This window comes from Biomphalaria glabrata, chromosome 11 (genome assembly GCF_947242115.1).
Source record: "Biomphalaria glabrata chromosome 11, xgBioGlab47.1, whole genome shotgun sequence".
Lineage (NCBI taxonomy): Eukaryota > Metazoa > Mollusca > Gastropoda > Planorbidae > Biomphalaria > Biomphalaria glabrata.
The window spans coordinates 5,725,911-5,747,219 of NC_074721.1; the positions used below are offsets into that span (position 1 = coordinate 5,725,911).

Genomic DNA, 21,309 nt, shown 5'->3' on the forward strand with positions numbered 1-21,309 from the left:
AACAATTCGTCCACTTCTGGTTGTCTTGACTGAACAAGTTCTCTAGATGTTGGTCTATAACTGTCTGTTTCGTTTGTAGCAACAGTTTGCAGTTCATTGTCTTCATCGGTATCATAGTACCCAGAGATGTCTTCATCGAAACTCTTATTTAAAAAGCGTTGATTTCTTCTGTATGTTATTCCATTGTTTGCCTTTATGATGTAAGATCTGGGTGCTGAATTTTTTTTTTATGACAACTGCTTTCTGCCATGTTTGACCTAGACGAACTCTCCGACAGAATAATCTTTAGGTAGTCTTGCTTTTGCATCGTATTTCACTTAGCTTTTCATCTGTCGTTCGTTGAGTAATGTCTCTGCATTTTCAGCTACCAATTGTTTCAATAGTTTGGGATCAGTTGGAATGATTCCCTTAGTCTTCTACTCGTCAGCAGTTGTGATGGTGAATACGGCAGTCCACTTATCGGAGTATTTCTATACTCGAGCATAACGAGATATGGATCTTTCCCACTTTTGTATACCCTGAATCCTTTTGCTTTCGCACAAAACATAAACAACCAACAATGACGTAATGCCATATAATATTTGCACATAATCTTCTTCATGCAGTGGAAAATTACGATTTTTTTGCTTATCTTGAATTCTGGTCAAAGCTCCTGTGCCCAATTAATATAGTTCGGAAGGAACTACAAAAGTCTGGACTGCATATACGGGAATCTGCTAAAGAAATTAGTACCCTTTCATGCTTTCTGCAAAATGATGAGAAACTGACAAAAACCCAATCCATCGAAAAATCAAAAGAAGGTAGTGAATACTATGGATTCCCTGTAATCAAAACAACCATATGAAAGAAAAGACTTGATGGGAAGTTGAGTTCTAATGTAGGACTGTCAATACAACTGCAATTCCAACGTGTTGCGACAGAAGTGCTGGACAGATTTCATATGGAGATGAAGGGAAGATTCCAAAGGCTGGAAAGAAAATGGATATCCGATACCTTTGGGTTTCTTCTTGAACCAAGACACCTGTTAGATGAAGACCCGCTTATGACAAACTGTGCTATTTTTCCTGTTTGTATGATGAAATAAATGGAAAATCGCTTTTTCAATGATGTCATGGATGCACGAGCACTTTTCATCAACAAACAGTAATACAATCACCAATAGACATATTGAGGAAACATGCTTCATATGGGAATTACGTGTGCTCAGACTTTGCAACCTCCTCCGAATACCGCTAACTCAGGCCACTTCCATTACGTCATGTGAGAGATCATTATCAAAGCTCAAGCTCATCAAAAAGAATCTCAGGAGCACAATGACGCAAGAAAGGCTTATCATGGTTTTAATGTCAGTGAAGTCACAAATACTAGAAAGTATCGATGTAGTTGATGTTATAGATGTCTTTGCTGCACAGAATGCACGACGTGAAGCGATATCAATTTCGATTTGTCACTTGTGCATTATTTAAATAATAAACAACGGTATTATTCATTAAAAGAGTCTTGATGATTACTTTTTGTTACGTTTACTGATATACTGAACCAATTTGATTTGAGGCGTATATATTTTTGCGTACATTATCTCATGTCATATGTCGAATGTCAAAATGCAAGGGGCCCCCAAAGAGGTCAATTCCCCCGGGCCCCCAAATCCCTAGTTACGCCCCTGATTGGGGTGTCGGAGAAAAAAAATGTACAAACTTTTTAACAGAAAGAGAGATGAACAGAGACAGACAGAGTGAGTTGATTTAAGCTTTGTAGAAAAAGAGGTAATTATTTGAAACAGCACTTTTGAGGATGTCAAAGGACGAGCAGTACTTTAAGGACAGAAAATGGTTTGAGAATCTTCGAATCGTAAATAGTGCACTCATCAGTGTCAAGAATCTCGGCCCGGTTTTTCTATACCAGCTGCAACACTAAAACAAAATATACTTTCAATAGTATTTCTTTCCTTGATGGAGGTTACAGCTAAAAGGTTAGTTTTTATTCAATATATTATTACATAGGCCTACATAATTTCAGACAGTAACAAAGTTGTTAAAAATTTAAACTAAATAAAGAATTCCGTTTATTTGAAAGGCATTATATCTATCAGAATGCTTATTGTAACAGTACAAAAAATTGCCCTAAAGAAGTTAACATCTAAAGAATAATTTATTGTTATATATGTTGTGGTGTACTGCCTTGCCTAAAAAGTTATATGATATCCATGAAATTAATTATACAAAATAGGCTTTATTAATTGGCATACGTGTAATAAAAATAAATAAATCTTAGAACAGCGGTTCTCAACCTTTTAAGCTCGGCGACCCCTTTTTACAATCTCCCACTCTGCCGCGACCCCCCCCCCCCCCAATTAGACACACACAGCAATTTAAAAATAAACAATAACAATCCTTATTTTTGATGGTCTTAGGCGAACCCTGGCAAATCGTCAATCAACTCCCAAGGGGGTCGCGACTCACAGGTTGAGAGCTCCTGTCTTAGAAGAAGTAAAGAAGCAAAATATCGATTCCTTTTCGTTTTCTGTCAAACTCTGGTCTAGTTCATCAAAAGAATCAACCTGAGGAGAGTTTGTAACCTGTGTAACATTGCACATGTAGTTTGCAACCTGTGTAACATGGCACATGTAGTTTGCAACCTGTGTAACATTGCACATGTAGTTTGTAACCTGTGTAACATTGCACATGTAGTTTGTAACCTGTGTAACATTGCACATGTACTTTGTAACCTGTGTAACATTGCACATGTAGTTTGTAACCTGTGTAACATTGCACATGTAGTTTGTAACCTGTGTAACATTGCACATGTAGTTTGTAACCTGTGTAACATTGCACATGTAGTTTGCAACCTGTGTAACATGGCACATGTAGTTTGCAACCTGTGTAACATTGCACATGTAGTTTGCAACCTGTGTAACATTGCACATGTAGTTTGCAACCTGTGTAACATGGCACATGTAGTTTGCAACCTGTGTAACATTGCACATGTAGTTTGCAACCTGTGTAACATTGCACATGTAGTTTGCAACCTGTGTAACATGGCACATGTAGTTTGCAACCTGTGTAACATTGCACATGTAGTTTGTAACCTGTGTAACATTGCACATGTAGTTTGTAACCTGTGTAACATTGCACGTGTAGTTTGTAACCTGTGTAACATTGCACATGTAGTTTAGCAAACACTGCATGTATTCATTTAATTCAAAGTGATTCAAAGGCCCTAAACAACTAAATTAATATATCTTTAAAAGCTCGCCAATTCTACTAGGATTTAGTTAGTTTTTAATAACAAATATTTACAAATGAGAAAGCCTTTTTTAAAATTCTAATTTAAGCATTTTTTTTTACAATACCCTATAATCAAGTCAAATCATCATGGAACCAGGCAGCTGATCTCAAAAGTGGCTCCTAGAAATTTAACAGTTGATCTACATCGTCGATAAAAGAATTTCTAGCTCGTTGGACACATGGGGAAAACTCTAGTTTGATCGTTAGAATTTTTCAAAGTAAAAAAATAAATGTAAATTTGGTTAGAGATTAAAACTCAAAGTGTAGGTCCAGATCCAGCATTCGGGCATTTCTGAATGTAAGGTATTATTGATTCAAGAGTTTAATAAATTAATGCTCCGGAAATATTTGCGCATCTTCTTCTAATTCTAGATTTAAACGCCTGTCTTTGGAATTATTCAATAATAAAGAAACACGGCGTAGTCAGCCATAGTGTAGCTATTATGCGATAACTGGGTAAATTTGAAGTTGCTTTAAGTTTATTGAAAGTAAATCTCAACCTTACCGATATCTTAGTATGCAAGTCTAATAGCGATTACATCTAGATTCTCATCTAGATCTAGAACTAGACTAGAAATAGTTCTTAAAGAGTTCCAAATCAGAAGTTTAGGTCTAGATTCTAGTGTTAGATCTAGATGTCCATATAATGATAGAATCGATAAATAATCGATAAACTATGCATTGCCTGCAGGTCGATTTGTTTACTACGTACGTTCATGAGTTCAATACCCCGTTACAACCAATTTTTTTTTTAATTTTTAAAACTTTTTTTTTTTATTTTAAGCTGAATAATGCAGGTTTTGTCTTTTTAGAAAATGTTTTTTTTTTTATTTTCTTGTTAATCCTTGCTCTATAGACATTTAGTTCTATTTGTGCATATATTGTGCATCCGAACATTTGTATTGATTAACTAAATGTATCATTTCATTACACATCTTCATACTAATGGGACAATGTTTGAGTTTATAACTTATTGCATTTGCCTGACAACTTTCTTGTATGGATATGATTGTGCAGATATGTTTATATATTCGAATGGCGGCGAACACATTTTCATGAATTTAACCCAAACTGAAAGGTATGTTTCATAATAATGCATAAAAAGGAGCCTTTTCAAAAAAGTGTTCTATTAAGTTGTATTTTTTTCAAAAATATTCTTTCTAATTAATTTACAAAAGAATAAAAATAAAATAACGCTGAAAGGTAATACGAAAAAAATATCATGACTTTGAAATTGTATTAAATGTCTGTGGCATTTTACGTCTCGAGAGACGGTCTTTTCCCTTTGCAACTTCTTGTCTGGCTAAAGAGGCCAATCCTTGATACACAGCTGTGTTAAATGTATACTACAAGCAACACTATCATCTAGTTCTTAAAGCGGCACTTTATTTAACAACCAAATACCATATACACATTTAAAAGGATAGGTCGGATGCCCCATGGTTTCCTGACTCCACAAAACCTCCTGTAGGCTGGCCTATTAAATCAACACCACACTCATACTCTAAGACACGCACCCACACTGTAATCACATTCACAACAAAAAAGTTTGTTGTTTTGTATAGTCACATAACGAGCTCTTTAATAAAGCTTATACAAAACTCATCTGTCTGTCTGTGAAGGTTTGTACACGTTATTTATCCCACACCCAATCTCGGATCAAGCTGAAATGCACACATATTTCTTTTACCTGACAAACAAGAATCAAAAAAGAAAATTTTACCTATTAGTTAGTAAACTATTGGTAATTAATTATTTTGATTTGGTATTTTGAACAAAAGAAATTGTACTTGAGTGATGTGGTGATATAAGTTGAATTACTCCCTTTTATAATTTGCTTTAAGTTTGAAACCACAATAAATAACTATAAAACCTTCCATTTTCATACGCACTTCTCTGGTACAGTGGTTAGTGTGTTGGCCTGAGGAGGCCTAGTCCTCAAGTCGGAGTCCAGGTCGTTCACTTGTTTTTTATACATTCATAAAAAAAAGCGATCACGGTAATATTCACCTACTTTCTCCTTCAAACTCTTTACCAACTGGTTCATACAAGTAATTGAATCATAGCGTATCGAGAAAGTTGAGAGCATGAAATCGGGCTAAACAAGAACAAAATGTTTCAAATCGCTAGATTTCTTATTATTCTATATCCTATTTGAAATTTAATTACATAATTGGTCCAAAGTAATTGATAGAATTACACTTAATAGAAGAGTTTTTTTTTTTTTGTTTTGTTTTGTTTTTACAAAAGTATGTTGTTGTTTTTTCTGTTATGAATTTCAATTCACAACTTATTACATTGGTTCGCAAGTTGTCTATTTATTTTCATTTTAAATATAACACGTGACAAGAGGTTTTTTGCTTTTTTAGAAATGAGCTAAAATTACCACAAAAAAAAAAAAAAAAGACACAGAGGAATAAGCCACAATTGTTTTCGTGTTGAGAATGTCCATCTATGTATAAGAAATTTGAGCAACACATTATGTAGCGTTGTTTATATTATGAAATTTTATCAGTCCATTCTGTTTTTTCATCAGCTTCTACAATTGCATGACAGGACAAGCAACACAGAATTGTATAATAGCCTTAAGAAAAAGAAATGTGTTTCCTAGTAATGAGTTTTCAGCAATTAGCAAAAATAAAATTAATGGCAGTATTACTAATGGTATTCCCAATTTTCAATGTGGAGTACATTAAGAGTGTTCAAGCAAAATTTAAGGTATTTGTATTTCTAATGAATACTGGATAAACTGTGCTATAAATAACCATGTCTGTTTAGATGTCCAGAAGCGTGGGGATGTATCTATACATTTTAAAATATCCTGGAAACACAATTCTGATTCTCTGAAAGATCATAATTTGATATACTGCCAAAGCGATTAGTTTTGTACGTCCTATGCACAAAGGAAATATTTGACAAGAGTTTCAAACAACAACCACAACACCATACACAGGGGACAACAACCACAACACCATACACAGAAGACAACAACCACAACACCATACACAGGGGACAACAACCACAACACCATACACAGGGGACAACAACCACAACACCATACACAGAAGACAACAACCACAACACCATACACAGGGGGACAACAACCACAACACCATACACAAGGGACAACAACTACAACACCATACACAGAAGACAACAACCACAACACCATACACAGAAGACAACAACCACAACACCATACACAGGGGACAACAACCACAACACCATACACAGGGGACAACAACAACAACACCATACACAGGGGGACAACAACCACAACACCATACACAGGAGACAACAACCACAACACCATACACGGGGACAACAACCACAACACCATACACAGGGGACAACAACCACAACACCATACACAGGGGACAACAACCACAACACCATACACAGGGGGACAACAACCACAAAACCATACACAGGGGACAACAACCACAACACCATACACAGGGGGACAACAACCACAACACCATACACAGGGGGACAACAACCACAACACCATACACAGGGGACAACAACCACAATACCATACACAGGGGGACAACAACCACAAAACCATACACAAGAGACATCAACCACAACACCATACACAGGGGGACAACAACCACAACACCATACACAGGAGACAACAACCACAACACCATACACGGGGACAACAACCACAACACCATACACAGGGGACAACAACCACAACACCATACACAGGGGACAACAACCACAACACCATACACAGGCGGACAACAACCACAACACCATACACAGGGGACAACAACCACAACACCATACACAGGGGGACAACAACCACAACACCATACACAGGGGGACAACAACCACAACACCATACACAGGGGACAACAACCACAATACCATACACGGGGGACAACAACCACAAAACCATACACAAGGGACATCAACCACAACACCATACACAGGGGACAACAACCACAACACCATACACGGGGACAACAACCACAACACCATACACAGGGGACAACAACCACAACACCATACACAGGGGACAACAACCACAATACCATACACAGGGGGACAACAACCACAAAACCATACACAAGGGACATCAACCACAACACCATACACAGGGGACAACAACCACAACACCATACACGGGGACAACAACCACAACACCATACACAGGGGACAACAACCACAACACCATACACAGGGGACAACAACCACAACACCATACACAGGAAGACAATAACCACAACACCATACACAGGGGACAAAAACCACAACACCATACACAGGGGGACAACAACCACAACACCATACACAGGGGACAACAACCACAACACCATACACAGGGGGACAACAACCAAAACACCATACACAGGGGGACAACAACCACAACACCATACACAGGGGACAACAACCACAACACCATACACAGGGGGACAACAATCACAACAACATACACAGGGGACAACAATCACAACACTATACACAGTGGGACAACAACCACAACACCATACATAGGGGACAACAACAACAACACCATACACAGGGGACAACAACCACAATACCATACACAGGGGGACAACAACCACAACACCATACACAGGGGGACAACAACCACAACACCATACACAGGGGGACAACAACCACAACACCATACACAGAAGACAACAACCACAACACCATACACAGGGGGACAACAACCACAACACCATACACAGGGGACAACAACCACAATACCATACACAGGGGGACAACAACCACAAAACCATACACAGGGGGACAACAACCAAAACACCATACACAGGGGGACAACAACCACAACACCATACACAGGGGACAACAACCACAATACCATACACAGGGGGACAACAACCACAAAACCATACACAAGGGACATCAACCACAACACCATACACAGGGGACAACAACCACAACACCATACACAGGGGACAACAACCACAACACCATACACAGGGGACAACAACCACAACACCATACACAGGGGACAACAACCACAACACCATACACAGGGGACAACAACCACAACACCATACACAGGGGACAACAACCACAACACCATACACAGAGGGACAACAACCACAACACCATACACAGGGGATAACAACCACAACACCATAAATAGAAAGACAACAACCACAACACCATACACAGGGGGACAACAACCACAACACCATATACGGGGACAACAACCACAACACCATACACAGGGGACAACAACCACAACACCATACACAGGGGGACAACAACCACAACACCATACACAGAGGACAACAACCACAACACCATACACAGAGGACAACAACCACAACACCATACACAGAGGGACAACAACCACAACACCATACACAGAGGGACAACAACCACAACACCATACACAGGGGACAACAACCACAACACCATACATAGGGGACAACAACCACAACACCATACACAGGGGACAACAACCACAACACCATACACGGGGACAACAACCACAACACCATACACAGGGGACAACAACCACAACACCATACACAGGGGACAACAACCACAACACCATACACAGGGGACAACAACAACCACAACACCATACACAGGGGACAACAACAACCACAACACCATACACAGAGGGACAACAACCACAACACCATACACAGGGGACAACAACCACAACACCATACACAGGGGACAACAACCACAACACCATACACGGGGACAACAACCACAACACCATACATAGGGGAGACGCTTTACGTCTCAGCAACCCTAGAGTCCAGTATCCATCTTCAACCTGGCTCAGCTACTAGGGAAGCGTGGTCGAGAGACCAGTTGCGCTTGAACTTGGCTTGCCTTGGCTACCTAAAAGGGGGCATGAGGTTCGACATTCGACTCGAGCAGAGTTATGTTTACTGAGCGCCTAAAGGCAGCACTGAAAACCAACTCCTAGATACCCCGATACCCCCTCCCCCCTACTGGTCCACAAATGAGATTGGACCAAAAGAGCTCTGAGCATGCTATAAGCATGAAAGTAGCGCTACATAAAAGCTATAATAATAATAATAATAATAATAATATCGAAAAAAAAACATTTCCTAACAACACGATTAATGATGAAAACCCTAACAGCCCTTTAAATACAAACTCAATTATCATAGGTGTTATTGTAGCAGTGTGTGCTATTTTGTTTCCGTTGTTCATTGGGTATTGCATTATTAGAAAGGTTTTTAAAGGAAAACAAAAAGACACAGGCATCAATAGAATCATAAGTAATGAGGCTATGACTAATGAATGTAATAAATTTCAATCGATGAATTACAATGATATCGAGCTAGAGCTATCTGGCTATCTGAACGGCGGAAAACCATTGAGAAGAAATGATGAAACTTGCGATCTATATGAAACTGGTACAACTACAGAAGACAACGTGACAAAAGAAATCTCTAAAGCACACATAAAAACTATCCATGATGATGAATCTGATATAGTCATGAAATATACTAATCAGCCAGACAAAAATGTTGTCTGTATAAGTCTTCATAATACTCCAACATCCACACAAACATCGACAGAAGCATTAGCAGAAATGATAGACTACTCCAGGCTAGGAGATCACGAAAGAGTAGCTCATCTTGATTATGATACATTTTCACAGAACAGCGACACAAGTGCAGAGAAAAGAGTGTGGACAATTTACTAATGCTTAGAAATTGCTTTTCCGGAGTCACATTAAGTCAAAACATACAAATAATAGATTCTGATGTATCATCGGCTACGTATAGCCTAGCCAAAGTTGTGTAAAAGGAAAAGTTCAATTGCTATGCTGTGAATTATTCACGATAAATATTAACAACATAACAACTGTTAGAGACTAGACTGAGAAGGATGTTTAAATTACAAAGAGAATAACGAGTTCCGACCAAATCTAGAGCTTATGAAGAGGCTGTGCTCAAGGCAGATGTTCTTCTATGTAGTTGTAATGTCCACATGTCAATAAATATCTGTGTTCGATATGTATGTATCTTAAATAAAACTTAACACTGGTGTTTAATAGATAATAATTGCTAATCATATAGATAATGGCATGTGAGTATGTAAAATTTCTCGCAGTCGTGTTCGCTGGTCATTTTAGAACAGGTGTTTTGGAGCGAGAGGTTCTGATAAATAGTAATAAAAAAACAACAACATTTTTTAAAATAATAAACAATGATTTTTTTTTTTCAATTCCTTAGAGCAGAGGAACCCTAGTGTTCAGTGGGGCATGAATAGGAGTTCCATAAACTAATGGAAAAATTAATTGAATTAATCTTTCCAAAATAATAAATAGGTGTTCAGCTATATACTCAGAATTCTGCAAAGTGTTCCGTTAAGGAAAAAGGTTTTGGAAACCATGCACTAGAGTATATATATATATACATTCTCATTTACCCCTCCCGAATTAAATAAAAAATACGTTTGACTATTTAATGAATGTAAATTGCAAATTATGTCTACCTGGTCAAATAGTATGAGTTCGGAACATGTCCTCTCGACGTTCCTGGTTCAGATCCTGCGAAATCTTTCGCTAAATATATTTTATAATGTTTGTGATACAACAATAATTACACAGCAAACTTAAATCTCAAATCTAATGGACATGTAACCTTAGCATTTAAGTGTGTGTATATATATATATATATATATATATATATATATATATATATATATATATATATATATATAATCAATCTTTTTGAAGAAAATATATAATGAGACATTCTCGCTTCAAATTTTAAGTAATATATTGTAATAACTGAAGGGAGACGACTCAACGAACACATATATTTGTTTACACGAGGAAAACACACGTACATAAAACGTCTGCCTTAAGCACAGTATTTTCATTAGCTCTAGACTTGGGCGGAACTTGGCTCTCTTCCTTCTAATGTCAACATCCTTCTCAGTCTAGTCTCTAATAGTGCGCACCTTCAGCACCTTGGATAGCGGTGTGCATGGCAAGGTTATAACAATATATTTATACCCTCTTTAGAAATAGCCTATCAGATAGACTAGAAATTACTAGAACCTTTGACTGAAAATACCAATGTTTATTTTATTAGAAGCTTACATTTTTGTTTGAGGTGTAAACACGCTGTTTATCTTAGTTTTTTTTTTTTTTAAATATATTGACAATAATCATTACGTTACATAACTATAATTTAACGTCTTTAACTGACTGACAATAAAATGATATTTTAATGTTAACATAATAAAGATAATAAAAGCAACGGTTCTCACATTTTTAAGGTATCTATTTATATGAGAAATTGCAATATTTGTGTTTGAAATTATCATTATTATCTCATTTAATTCAGTCTTGCGATGCAATACAGATGATTCTTCATTTTTCTTTGCCTAGGTATTATATAGAATGAATAAGCATTGTGTAACAAGACTCAGTTTTGCGTCAGGAAAATTAGAAAATGTCTTATTTAGAAAGATATTTTTACACAAAATATACATAAATGATAAAGAAAAAAAAAAACTTCAAATGTGCTTTTTTTTTTACTAATAGCAATTTTAATGTTGAAATACATAAATAAATTATGGCTTTTATATAGTGCTACTTTCATGCTTATAGCATGCTCAGAGCGCTATGGTCCAATCTTATTTGTTGACCGGGGGGGGGGGCTTCCGTGCTGCTTTTAGGCACTCAGTAAACATATCTCTTCTCAAGTCGGGTGTCGAACCTCGAGCCCCCTTCATAGGTAGCCAACCCAAGTCAAGTTCAAGCGCAATTAGCCTCTGGACCACGCTTCCCTACCACACCATTATATAATAAATAATCAAGTAAATAATTACATTTTTAAATGCTTTTTGAAATAAATGATTGTATTTTAATTAGTATTACACATTATTATTTTTTTTTAAAGTTTCTTCTAATTAATCTTCAGTGAGAAATTAAAATGTAGAAACATTGTGCATATTGTGTAGGTAAAATTGTCTACAGGCAACAGTAACAGAGGATCAAATAAATTCATGAATTTTTTTAAGGCTGTTTATTATTTTTAAAATATTGTGTTAGTTTTTTTTTTCTCACAATTTTAGAATACAATATAATAGTGTTCCAGTCAGTTGCCTTAATTAAAAAGGTAGTAAAAAATATGTCGATATATCAAAGAAAAATCTGTCGTTTACCAGGATTTCTGTTTATTCGTGTTTTTATTACTGTGTACGTTGGCTGTCGATCTGCTACAAATTCTGCACACGTTATCACTTCCAGTTCCCATTCTCGATTTAAGTTTAATCTTTCCGCATAAAAAAAGCATTAATCAACAGAAAAATCAATTAATTAAATAATTAATTAGTGGTAATTTATAAGTTTTGAGTGATTTTAAAAAAGGAAAAAAATCTTACAGTATTGAGATTTTTACCCATTTATGGTTACTTTGATTTTACGTTTCCTTATTTATTTTTTGTGATTTTTTTACTTTATGAAATTATTTAATGATGTGATAGGTTTTGCTTTTCATAAATTATCTTATGTTTAGGATCAACTCTGATAATGGTTGAGATTCTTGTCTAAATTCAGAACCAGAACAGAAATACTTTAAAAAAAACAAAACAATTTTATTCTAAAACGTCTAATACTATAATATTGAACATTACAATTAAACTATTTAATATAATTTTTAAAAATAAATTCACTGAACCCCATGAAACACTAAACGCTCCTACTTAAAGGAATGTTCGAATATTACGTAACGGCTAATTGGGGGAGGGGGTATACACATTTGTTACTAGGGGGAGGGAGGATCTGAAGATTTGTTACGTAACAAAACATATTCAAATGAATAACACAAATATTTTAGATCGTTTCGTAATTTTAACTATGTTGAAATTAAATTTAATAAACGATACAGTGGTCCATTGACTTAAGCAGGTCCGACTTTCACTTACTGCGGTGTTGTGAAAGTACTTCGGTGTTTGTGTGTTTGTCGTGAAGTATGAGTGTCACCTTCAAGTTACGCCCCTTGTCCTGTACCAGCCCGACGAGTGTATGGGTCAGCATATCGGGGGGGGGGGGGGGGTATTGTGAGGTCAGGAATGCAAACCGTCTGTTAAACGTCTAGGCCTGTTGGTGTGGATTGTGGGATAGAAACTTAGTAGTGAATAAAGTGCTGCAGTTTGATAATAAATAGCGCTATACGAGTGTCTTTCTTTGATGAAATGTTTGCTGTTCCATAACAATTAGAAAATCATCACGTTCAAGTCCGTGTGTGTGAATATTAATGGAAAAATTACCCGCCGTTTTGTATTAACACTAAGGGTTTTCCGGCGGGTTGTTCAGCGGCCGAATAATAAAACACTTTTAAATTATCTACAAAGAACTGTTTCGGAATTTTGCGAATTCAAGAAAACGTTTGGCGTCTCTGAGGGAGCTCACAGCGCTTTCCCAGACCCCCCTAGCTGTTTTGAAAAGGGCAACCAACGTGACTGTTTTTGTTTTTTTTTTGTGTGTTTCTTTCTTTTTGACAAAGGTAAGAAACACATCTCTAATTGTAATATAGAACCCTTTTATTATTCTTGGAAAATAATCACGCCCACATTCAAATGTTATGGATACACTGTGTCTCTCACATATAAATGGACTTTCACTTAATGAAGCCCTAAACTTTTGAGCAATACGGCCCCTTTAAATCACAGGAATGTTTTTCCTTTTTTTCTCTATTCAAAATGATTGAAAATATCTTTCAACCATTTTTTGGGGGCCCTCAGCTTATGTCACCTATAGGTAAGTCCAGCACTGCCCACAAAAAAACTATCATTCCCTATCTCTCGCGAAATGTAAGTTCTAGACCAGCAACTCTTAACTTTTTATGCTCGGCGACCCCTTTTTACAATCCCCCACTCAGCCGCGACCCCCCCCCCCCCCGCAGCCGCACACACACACACAACAATAAAAGAATAGACAATAACAATCCATTTTTTCAATGGTCTTTGGCGACCCCTGGCAAATCGTCTTTCTATCCCCAAGGGCGACCCACAGGTTGAGAACCCCTGTTCTAGACATTTGTTTTTGTTATTCATATCTAGATTATCAAAAGTTACGATATTCAGAAGGGATCTACAAGGATGAAAAAAAAAGAACTATTTATACCAGGGGTAGGCAAATTTTGACCCGCGGGCCACATGCACCCCTCCGGAGTGTTTTATGCGGCCCACGGACACATACAGTAATATGGTGTGCCCACAATAAATACATATAAAAATGCAAATATATTAAAAATAATTCTAAATATCTATATACATTTTTGAGACTCTCATTATAAAAAGTTTCAAGTAAATGAAGATTAAGCTAATTGACTATACTTCAATACACTCAGTCTAACACAATCTCATGGCAGTATTTATTCAATGCTATGAAAAACTGTTGAGAGTTGGGTATGCTTGGAAGAAGATGGCAAGTGTAACAACTGATTTAGCTCGAACTCTGACTGAGAAAAACAGCTTGTTGTTTTTGTTTTAAAGAATAAACTAACCATAAACTCTAAACAGGAAATTCGGCACAAAGCAGCATTAAATAACATATTATTGCATAACTAGTATTATGGCTAGATATCAGAGCTAGGGGTCATAACTCTCTCTCTCGGTACTTATTTCCCACGTTCCGAGAAATTATTCATTTGGTTCATGTGTTTCACGATCATGTTATGGTTAAACTTCCATAATTTTTTTTTACCTAACCAGGAAATGCTATATGAGGCTTAGCATTATAGAAGAGTGCATTTTTTCTTTTTATATAATACTAATTCAAGTTTATAAAACCAAAAATTGAATTAACTTAATGAGGTCAAATAAACGTTGGTATTGTCAGTTAGGAGGGGATAGAAGACCATAGGCAGTTACAACAAATGAAGATTTGAATATTCCGATGTATCTGTTGGATTAGCATGGGCAAGTATAGAAAACATATAAAATCTCAAGGAAGAAATCCTTGAAGGACATTAACTGTGAACATGTTACTAATATTTCTAGTGAAGAGTGGAAGACAGATTTCATGTTTTTAAAGACGTCTACATATGCAATGTAAGTGCATGTTAAATCTTTTCAAACAGGGCTTTCCAATTTCTCCAGGCAAGTAAGTGAAAACAGTTTTTTTCATTTTTCTTTGCTGAAAGGTGAAACTATTTCTTGTGAAATGGTTAAAAGTACAAGACTTATTTTAGATTTCTTAATTATGAAAGGAAATTTTAAGACGCCAAGAACCAGTTCTCAATACCATCGGCTCACCATTTAGCGTGGATACTGATTTAGCTCAGAAGAACATAACTCCATGCAAATTATGACCTGAAAGAGAAGTTTCAGTCAGTTCTTCCACAGGAGTTTAATGAGAGCATGAAGCTGTATTTCCACATTTAAAAATCTTTGCTCCTAAACATTCATATTATTTGGGTAAACATTCATTTGTGAACAAACTTTTTTTTGTGTGGAAACTAAACAATTGTAATCAAAGGTTGATGTTGACTGGCTGTAATTTGACAGCAGTCACAAGGGTAACAACTAGTACACTAGTTCTGCAGTTCTGAACATTACGAACGAGAGTTGATGTTGGTGTCCAAGGGCTGAGCCGAAGGCTCTTCGAGCCCTAAGTTTGAAAAAAAAAAACTGTTCGGACGCCAAACGGAAAAAAAAAACAACTGTGAGAACACAGTTCTGTTTGAGAGAGACCCGAGTCAATGCCTATGTAAAGCATTGCTATTTCCAATGCCTTTGGCCCCCGACGCATGCATGGCTGCACATGGCCGAAGGCCGAGGGCACCGGGAGCATCCGCCATTTTCCTTCGTTGTACCAAGCTAACTGTGGGGGACCCGCCATTTATGTAACGGTCCCTTTGAGGAACAGCGCATGGATGTGGGACGTGTTTGTGGGGACCTTTTTGCAACCCCGCCTGTGCAAGAGGTTGACTCTCGTCTACCCGTGGGCATCCCCACGGGAGTCATGTGTTGCTACCCATTTAGCCTAACCACTTCCTCTAATAATTGTTTCCACACGAGCGCCACGATGAAGCAGAGTAGCTAATGCTCTTGCGAACGAGAGTAAACAGTTAAATAGTTCACATTAAGTACAACTGTACATTTAGGGTTAAAGGTTGTGATGTAAAAAGTAAAAAGACATCAGCAATTAAAAAAAAAAAATTCGTAAAATTGGTTTCAGAAATTGCTAACTCTTGTTGTAACTCTTCAATTAGGAGTGTGAAAAAAAGAATGTATAATACAGTATAAATTTGAATTAACAGACACTATACATAGTTAGCTAACCTATTTTTCTATGTCGTAAGTACATATACATATATATTATGCGGCCCTCGATTCAAAAAGGTTGCCCACCCCTGATTTATAAAATCAACTTTATCACTTAAGACTTTGGTCTCGTTTTCAAATTCGTAATTTCCAGACTGCCAGCCCAAGTTGTTCAAATATATCGTTAATCTTTGCGTGTTGAAGTCGTCATGTGCAAACTTTGGAAAAAGTTGGTTGAAATAGAGAAAAATATGGATTGATGTGTCTTAGTTCAAGGCAAGTATGGCTAGTTTTAGTAGATATTTGAATAGAATGACACAAACATAATCTAATTATTAAAAAAAAATATTAACATTAACTTAATATTTTTACTAGTTTATTTTATTATTATTACAATTTCTCTTATCAGCTTGAAATTTCTTTGTGGTGTCAAAATCAAAAAGGAAAATACAAAAAACCTGGGTCGAAAATGTTTTCGAAAACTTTATATATATATATATATATATATATTTATATTTTTAAAATGAATTACAAGCTAATTGGCCACACAGAGAAAGATCTGGTTTGACCGATATACTTTTTTAAAGCATAAGTATCTGATAATTACATTTGGTCTGGAGGTCTACACAATCTTTATCTTAAAAACACATACGTCAGCGGGTATTCCCGTGATAAATTCTCAAGCTGATAAGAGACGTTGTACAAATGTACAGAATAAAATTAGGCAGGATCGGAATCAAACTCGGGAAATTGGCATTTTTGGGACAAAGCTAAACTGCTACATACAAAGTTTAAGCTTAAAATACAAAAGTTATATGTTACTATTTTATACTCACGTATAAATTTAAATAAATTTTAATGTTCACTATCTATTCTTTATGAAGAAAGTGTGGGCTAATAATGAGAATTTAACAAAAAAAGATTTGTATCAATAACATAATTTAATTTATTTTAGGAATGTTCATAATTAAACACAAGCTAGTGCTAATATTCTTAAAGTAGATACATTAAAAAACTACCCGCTTTCTTTTAATTACTGAATTATGTATTTACTCAAACAGAAATAAAAATGAGAAATTGGACGTATCTTCCCCTTGTTCTCAGCTCAACATCCCTTGTTATTGTTGCAGCATCTGCTTTGGTAAAAACGTACTCACCTTACACAAACGACCCCATCATAATCAATGTACAGTCAACGAATCTTCTAGATGGGTAGGTTCCGATGTTATATCTCTTCCTTTGTAGTCAAAATTGAGCACATTTATCATGAACTCAAAGATGGCTATAGAATCCAATCCTCGCTTTAAAATGTCGGCCGCATAAATGACATGTGTAGATTTGGTCTGGAACAGTTGATGCTTCTATAAACTCTGTCTGTTTGTCTGTCTGGACAAAATTTTGTACACGTTATTTCTCCGACACCCAATCTCGGGATCAAGCTGAAATTTCGCACAATTATTTCTTTTATCTCATAGCACAAGAATCAATAAAGTACAAATTAACCAATTAGTTAATTAACTATTGGTAATACATATTTGGTATTTGGTATCTCTAACAAGGAAAAGAAATAGTACTTAGCTGAAGTGCTGGTATAAGCTGAATTAGTCCCCTTTATACTTTGTCGTAACACTACAATATTTACACATAGATTGATAAATACGAGAAGAAAAAAAGCTTTTCGTTCACCATCTCCCCTCATGCGCGTCACTCCCCACTTAGTGGGACCTAGCGCTTCCCCTATGAGAAGCGCCCCACAAGTTTGATTGAGCAACGCTGATCTAGCCCTACTAGGTCGTCTAGATTTGATTTCCCTAATAGACCTTAGATTTAGTCATACGACAGCAATTTGAATAGAGACTGCAAATTAAGGCATTCATTTATTTATGAATTTATTTATTTATGCATTTTTTTATTTACCGTTGTATTTATTTATACATGTATTTATCTATGCATTTATTTATTTATGTATTTATTTATATATTCTTTTTTATTTATGCATTTATTTATGCGTTTATTTATTTATCATTTTTACAGATTCTACGACTGTTTAAAACTAAAAGCTTATCACTCGTGCAAACTACATTTAACACGACAAAACAACTGGATCTATAATGCCGTTTCTCTAACGAGCGAAAATGTTGTAAATATTTATGATTACAGTTCTTACTACTGCAAATTCCAATTGCTTTGGCAACAGTATTATTTTATTTGTGAAAAAAGTTATCTCAAGTGTTTTAATAGTGTCTTATGTGACCCGCCATTGTTTACAATACGCTGGTCGAAGAGTGATGAATATATAGAGGATGAGAATCTACAACACTGTTCATCAAATTTAAACTTCTGCACTTCCTACATCAAGAGGATAAATACTTTCCCTTCAACGCTAAGTATCATAAATTCTGCTTCGTCAACGAGATGGACAAACGATAATACAGTCAAATATACCGTATCAGCAATAGTGAACTATAGCACCACTGTGATTCCTAACACTACTCTTTTAGAAAACAAACAACCTTCAGATACTAAAATTATCATAGCAGGTGTCGTTGTTGGTGTCTGTTTATTGTTTGGTATAGGTATTGTTGTGTATTGTTTTCGTAAAAGATTGCTGACAAAAAAAACTAAAAGCTCAAAGACCTGTGCTTTAATTGGAAAGAGAAAAAGTAATACCTTAAGTATGATAGATGTGCCGTCTACAAAAACTTTAGATAATGCAGCCGATTCTTCATATGCAACATACGGTCACGCTTATGACCTATATGAACTAAATTGCATCCCTCAAGTCGCTTGTTCTGCCCAAAGTACATCGTCTGATACTTATCACACCTCAGACCAAATTCCAAATATGTCTTATTCAAATGTGTCTACCACAGCCAGACCGGTAAAGGCCGTTTACCAAAACGCCAAAGTGGAAAACAAAAATGTAGCACAAATTAAAGACTACGACAGGCTTGGGGACCACGTGAGAGAGTTTAAAAATGATTACAATTGTCTGTGTCCTGAAGGTGAAGCTAATCAGTTAGAGGTTTCAAAAGATCTTCAAACAATCCAATTAAAAGATCTTGATTTGACGGAGTATTCATTGGCTCATCAGTGGCATGAAGCTATTGATGAAGAACCTTCTACTCCTTACACACTGGCACAAATAATTAAAACATAACATTCTTTATCTGTTTTCTTAAACATTACAGATGTTAGGATTGTAACTAAAATGCTCCTACCGTTGAAAATGCTAAGGAACATTTATATTTCCGAACATAGAAGTTTTGCACATTTAAATTTATATTGACAAAATATTTTCTGTGCTAGAAATGTACCAGCTGGAGTTAAGCATAATTAAATATATTTCTAAATAAAAACAAATGAAAATTGTATAATAATTTTCAAATGAATTTGTCTTTTTAAAAAAAATATGTTATTATTAAATGACAGAAAAGCTACAATTTCTGAGACAAGCAGGGTTTCTAGCAAAGGACTGAAAAAAAAACATACCAGATCAAATTCATTCCAATCTAGTTCTGTTGTAGAACTTAACGGTGTCATCAGAAGAAAGATTTTCATCTCTACTTCTTTAACGAAGTCTTTTCAGGATATCAACATAAATTTTTTTTCTATGAGCTACTTTTAACTGTTGACTTCTAGTAAAAGTACAACCGACAATGTGAGTGACGAGATTCTGTGTTTGTTTTTTTTTTTCTTCTTGAAATGAATGTCAGTTTTGGGCTTATTCGTTATGTTACAGTTATTTCTTTTCTTGGTAAATCAGAATGTTGAAACTAACACAACATTTTATGATTTCCTTAAAAAAAACAAAACATGCATTATAACAACCCTACATTTATGAGTTATCTAAAGTCTCCACTTTATTTTGATAAGTCTTATCTTTAAAACAAACTGTGGCAATATTTTAAACTTGTATTTCGGAAGTTTTTATTCCGTTGTTAAAGTTCGACAAGGAAAGAAATAAAGATGAATGTGTGGTTAGCTCTTTTTTTTGGTCAAGAGGCCAAGTGCGCTTGAACTTGGCTTGGCTTGGCTACCTAGAAGAGAGCTCGAGGTTCGACACCCGACTCGGGCAGAGATGTGTTTACTGAGCGCCTAAAGGCAGCACGGAAAACCAATTCTTAGATACCCCCTCCCCCCCACCGGTCCACAAATGAGATTGGACCAAAAAGCGCTCTGAGCTTGCTATAAGCATGAAAGTAGCGTTATATAAAAGATATAATAACAATAATAATGTACATAAAGAGGTCAAAGAAACGTGCCACAGACCCCACCACCCAAAAAAAAAAAAATTTAAACCTTCAAATTGTAACGCTGGAGCTTCATTCACTACATAAATATATGATCCACGTTCGGGAACAATAAAAACGCGAATGGAGCGGTTAATATGTTTTACTATGTGCGGTAGTAATATTTGCAACTCAGATTCGATGAACTGAATTTAAATAATTTGCGAAAACTTTTAGCTTCGGTAGAGTACTCCTGTGCACCTTATTTTAAGAATAAAAACATCAACTTTTAATTATTAAAGTAGAATTCTCAAACACCTTAAACATACACTAATAATTAATAACACATACTGTTATATAAAATAAGATACATACTATGATAGGTTCACAGAACGTGCACGTTATAAACTAATGGATCCTGAAATTAACTTGTCTTCCACTTCATAAAATTTCAAAGATTTTATTTAGCAATACAAAACGTGTACAAGTTTCTGGAACAGGGAAACGAATTGTCTTCCTTT

The 21,309-nt window shown here is 36.0% G+C and overlaps 2 protein-coding genes across 2 annotated transcripts; both read left to right on the forward strand.

Annotated features, from left to right (window-relative positions):
* The first annotated feature begins 5,967 nt into the window (after window positions 1-5,967).
* Window positions 5,968-9,082, forward strand: LOC129921715 (GATA zinc finger domain-containing protein 14-like). The gene is made up of 2 exons (XM_056004270.1): window positions 5,968-6,005; window positions 6,241-9,082. The coding sequence occupies exons 1-2, from the start codon at window positions 5,968-5,970 to the stop codon at window positions 9,080-9,082; spliced, it is 2,880 nt and encodes a 959-aa protein (XP_055860245.1).
* Window positions 9,083-16,682: 7,600 nt separating this feature from the next.
* LOC129921695 (uncharacterized) lies at window positions 16,683-20,230 on the forward strand. Its single transcript, XM_056004153.1, has 3 exons — window positions 16,683-16,832; window positions 17,618-17,768; window positions 18,591-20,230. The coding sequence occupies exons 2-3, from the start codon at window positions 17,626-17,628 to the stop codon at window positions 19,714-19,716; spliced, it is 1,269 nt and encodes a 422-aa protein (XP_055860128.1). The 5' UTR covers window positions 16,683-16,832; window positions 17,618-17,625; the 3' UTR covers window positions 19,717-20,230.
* The last annotated feature ends 1,079 nt before the right edge of the window (window positions 20,231-21,309 follow it).

Bases quoted from the DNA above. Each gene is read 5' to 3' on its own strand.
- LOC129921695 (XM_056004153.1), top strand. From the start codon at position 17,626: ATGAGAAATTGGACGTATCTTCCCCTTGTTCTCAGCTCAACATCCCTT. The intron at 17,769-18,590 runs GTAGGTTCCGAT...TCATTTTTACAG, and splicing joins TCAACGAATCTTCTAGATGG to ATTCTACGACTGTTTAAAAC.
- LOC129921715 (XM_056004270.1), top strand. From the start codon at position 5,968: ATGTGGAGTACATTAAGAGTGTTCAAGCAAAATTTAAG. The intron at 6,006-6,240 runs GTATTTGTATTT...CACCATACACAG, and splicing joins GTGTTCAAGCAAAATTTAAG to GGGACAACAACCACAACACC.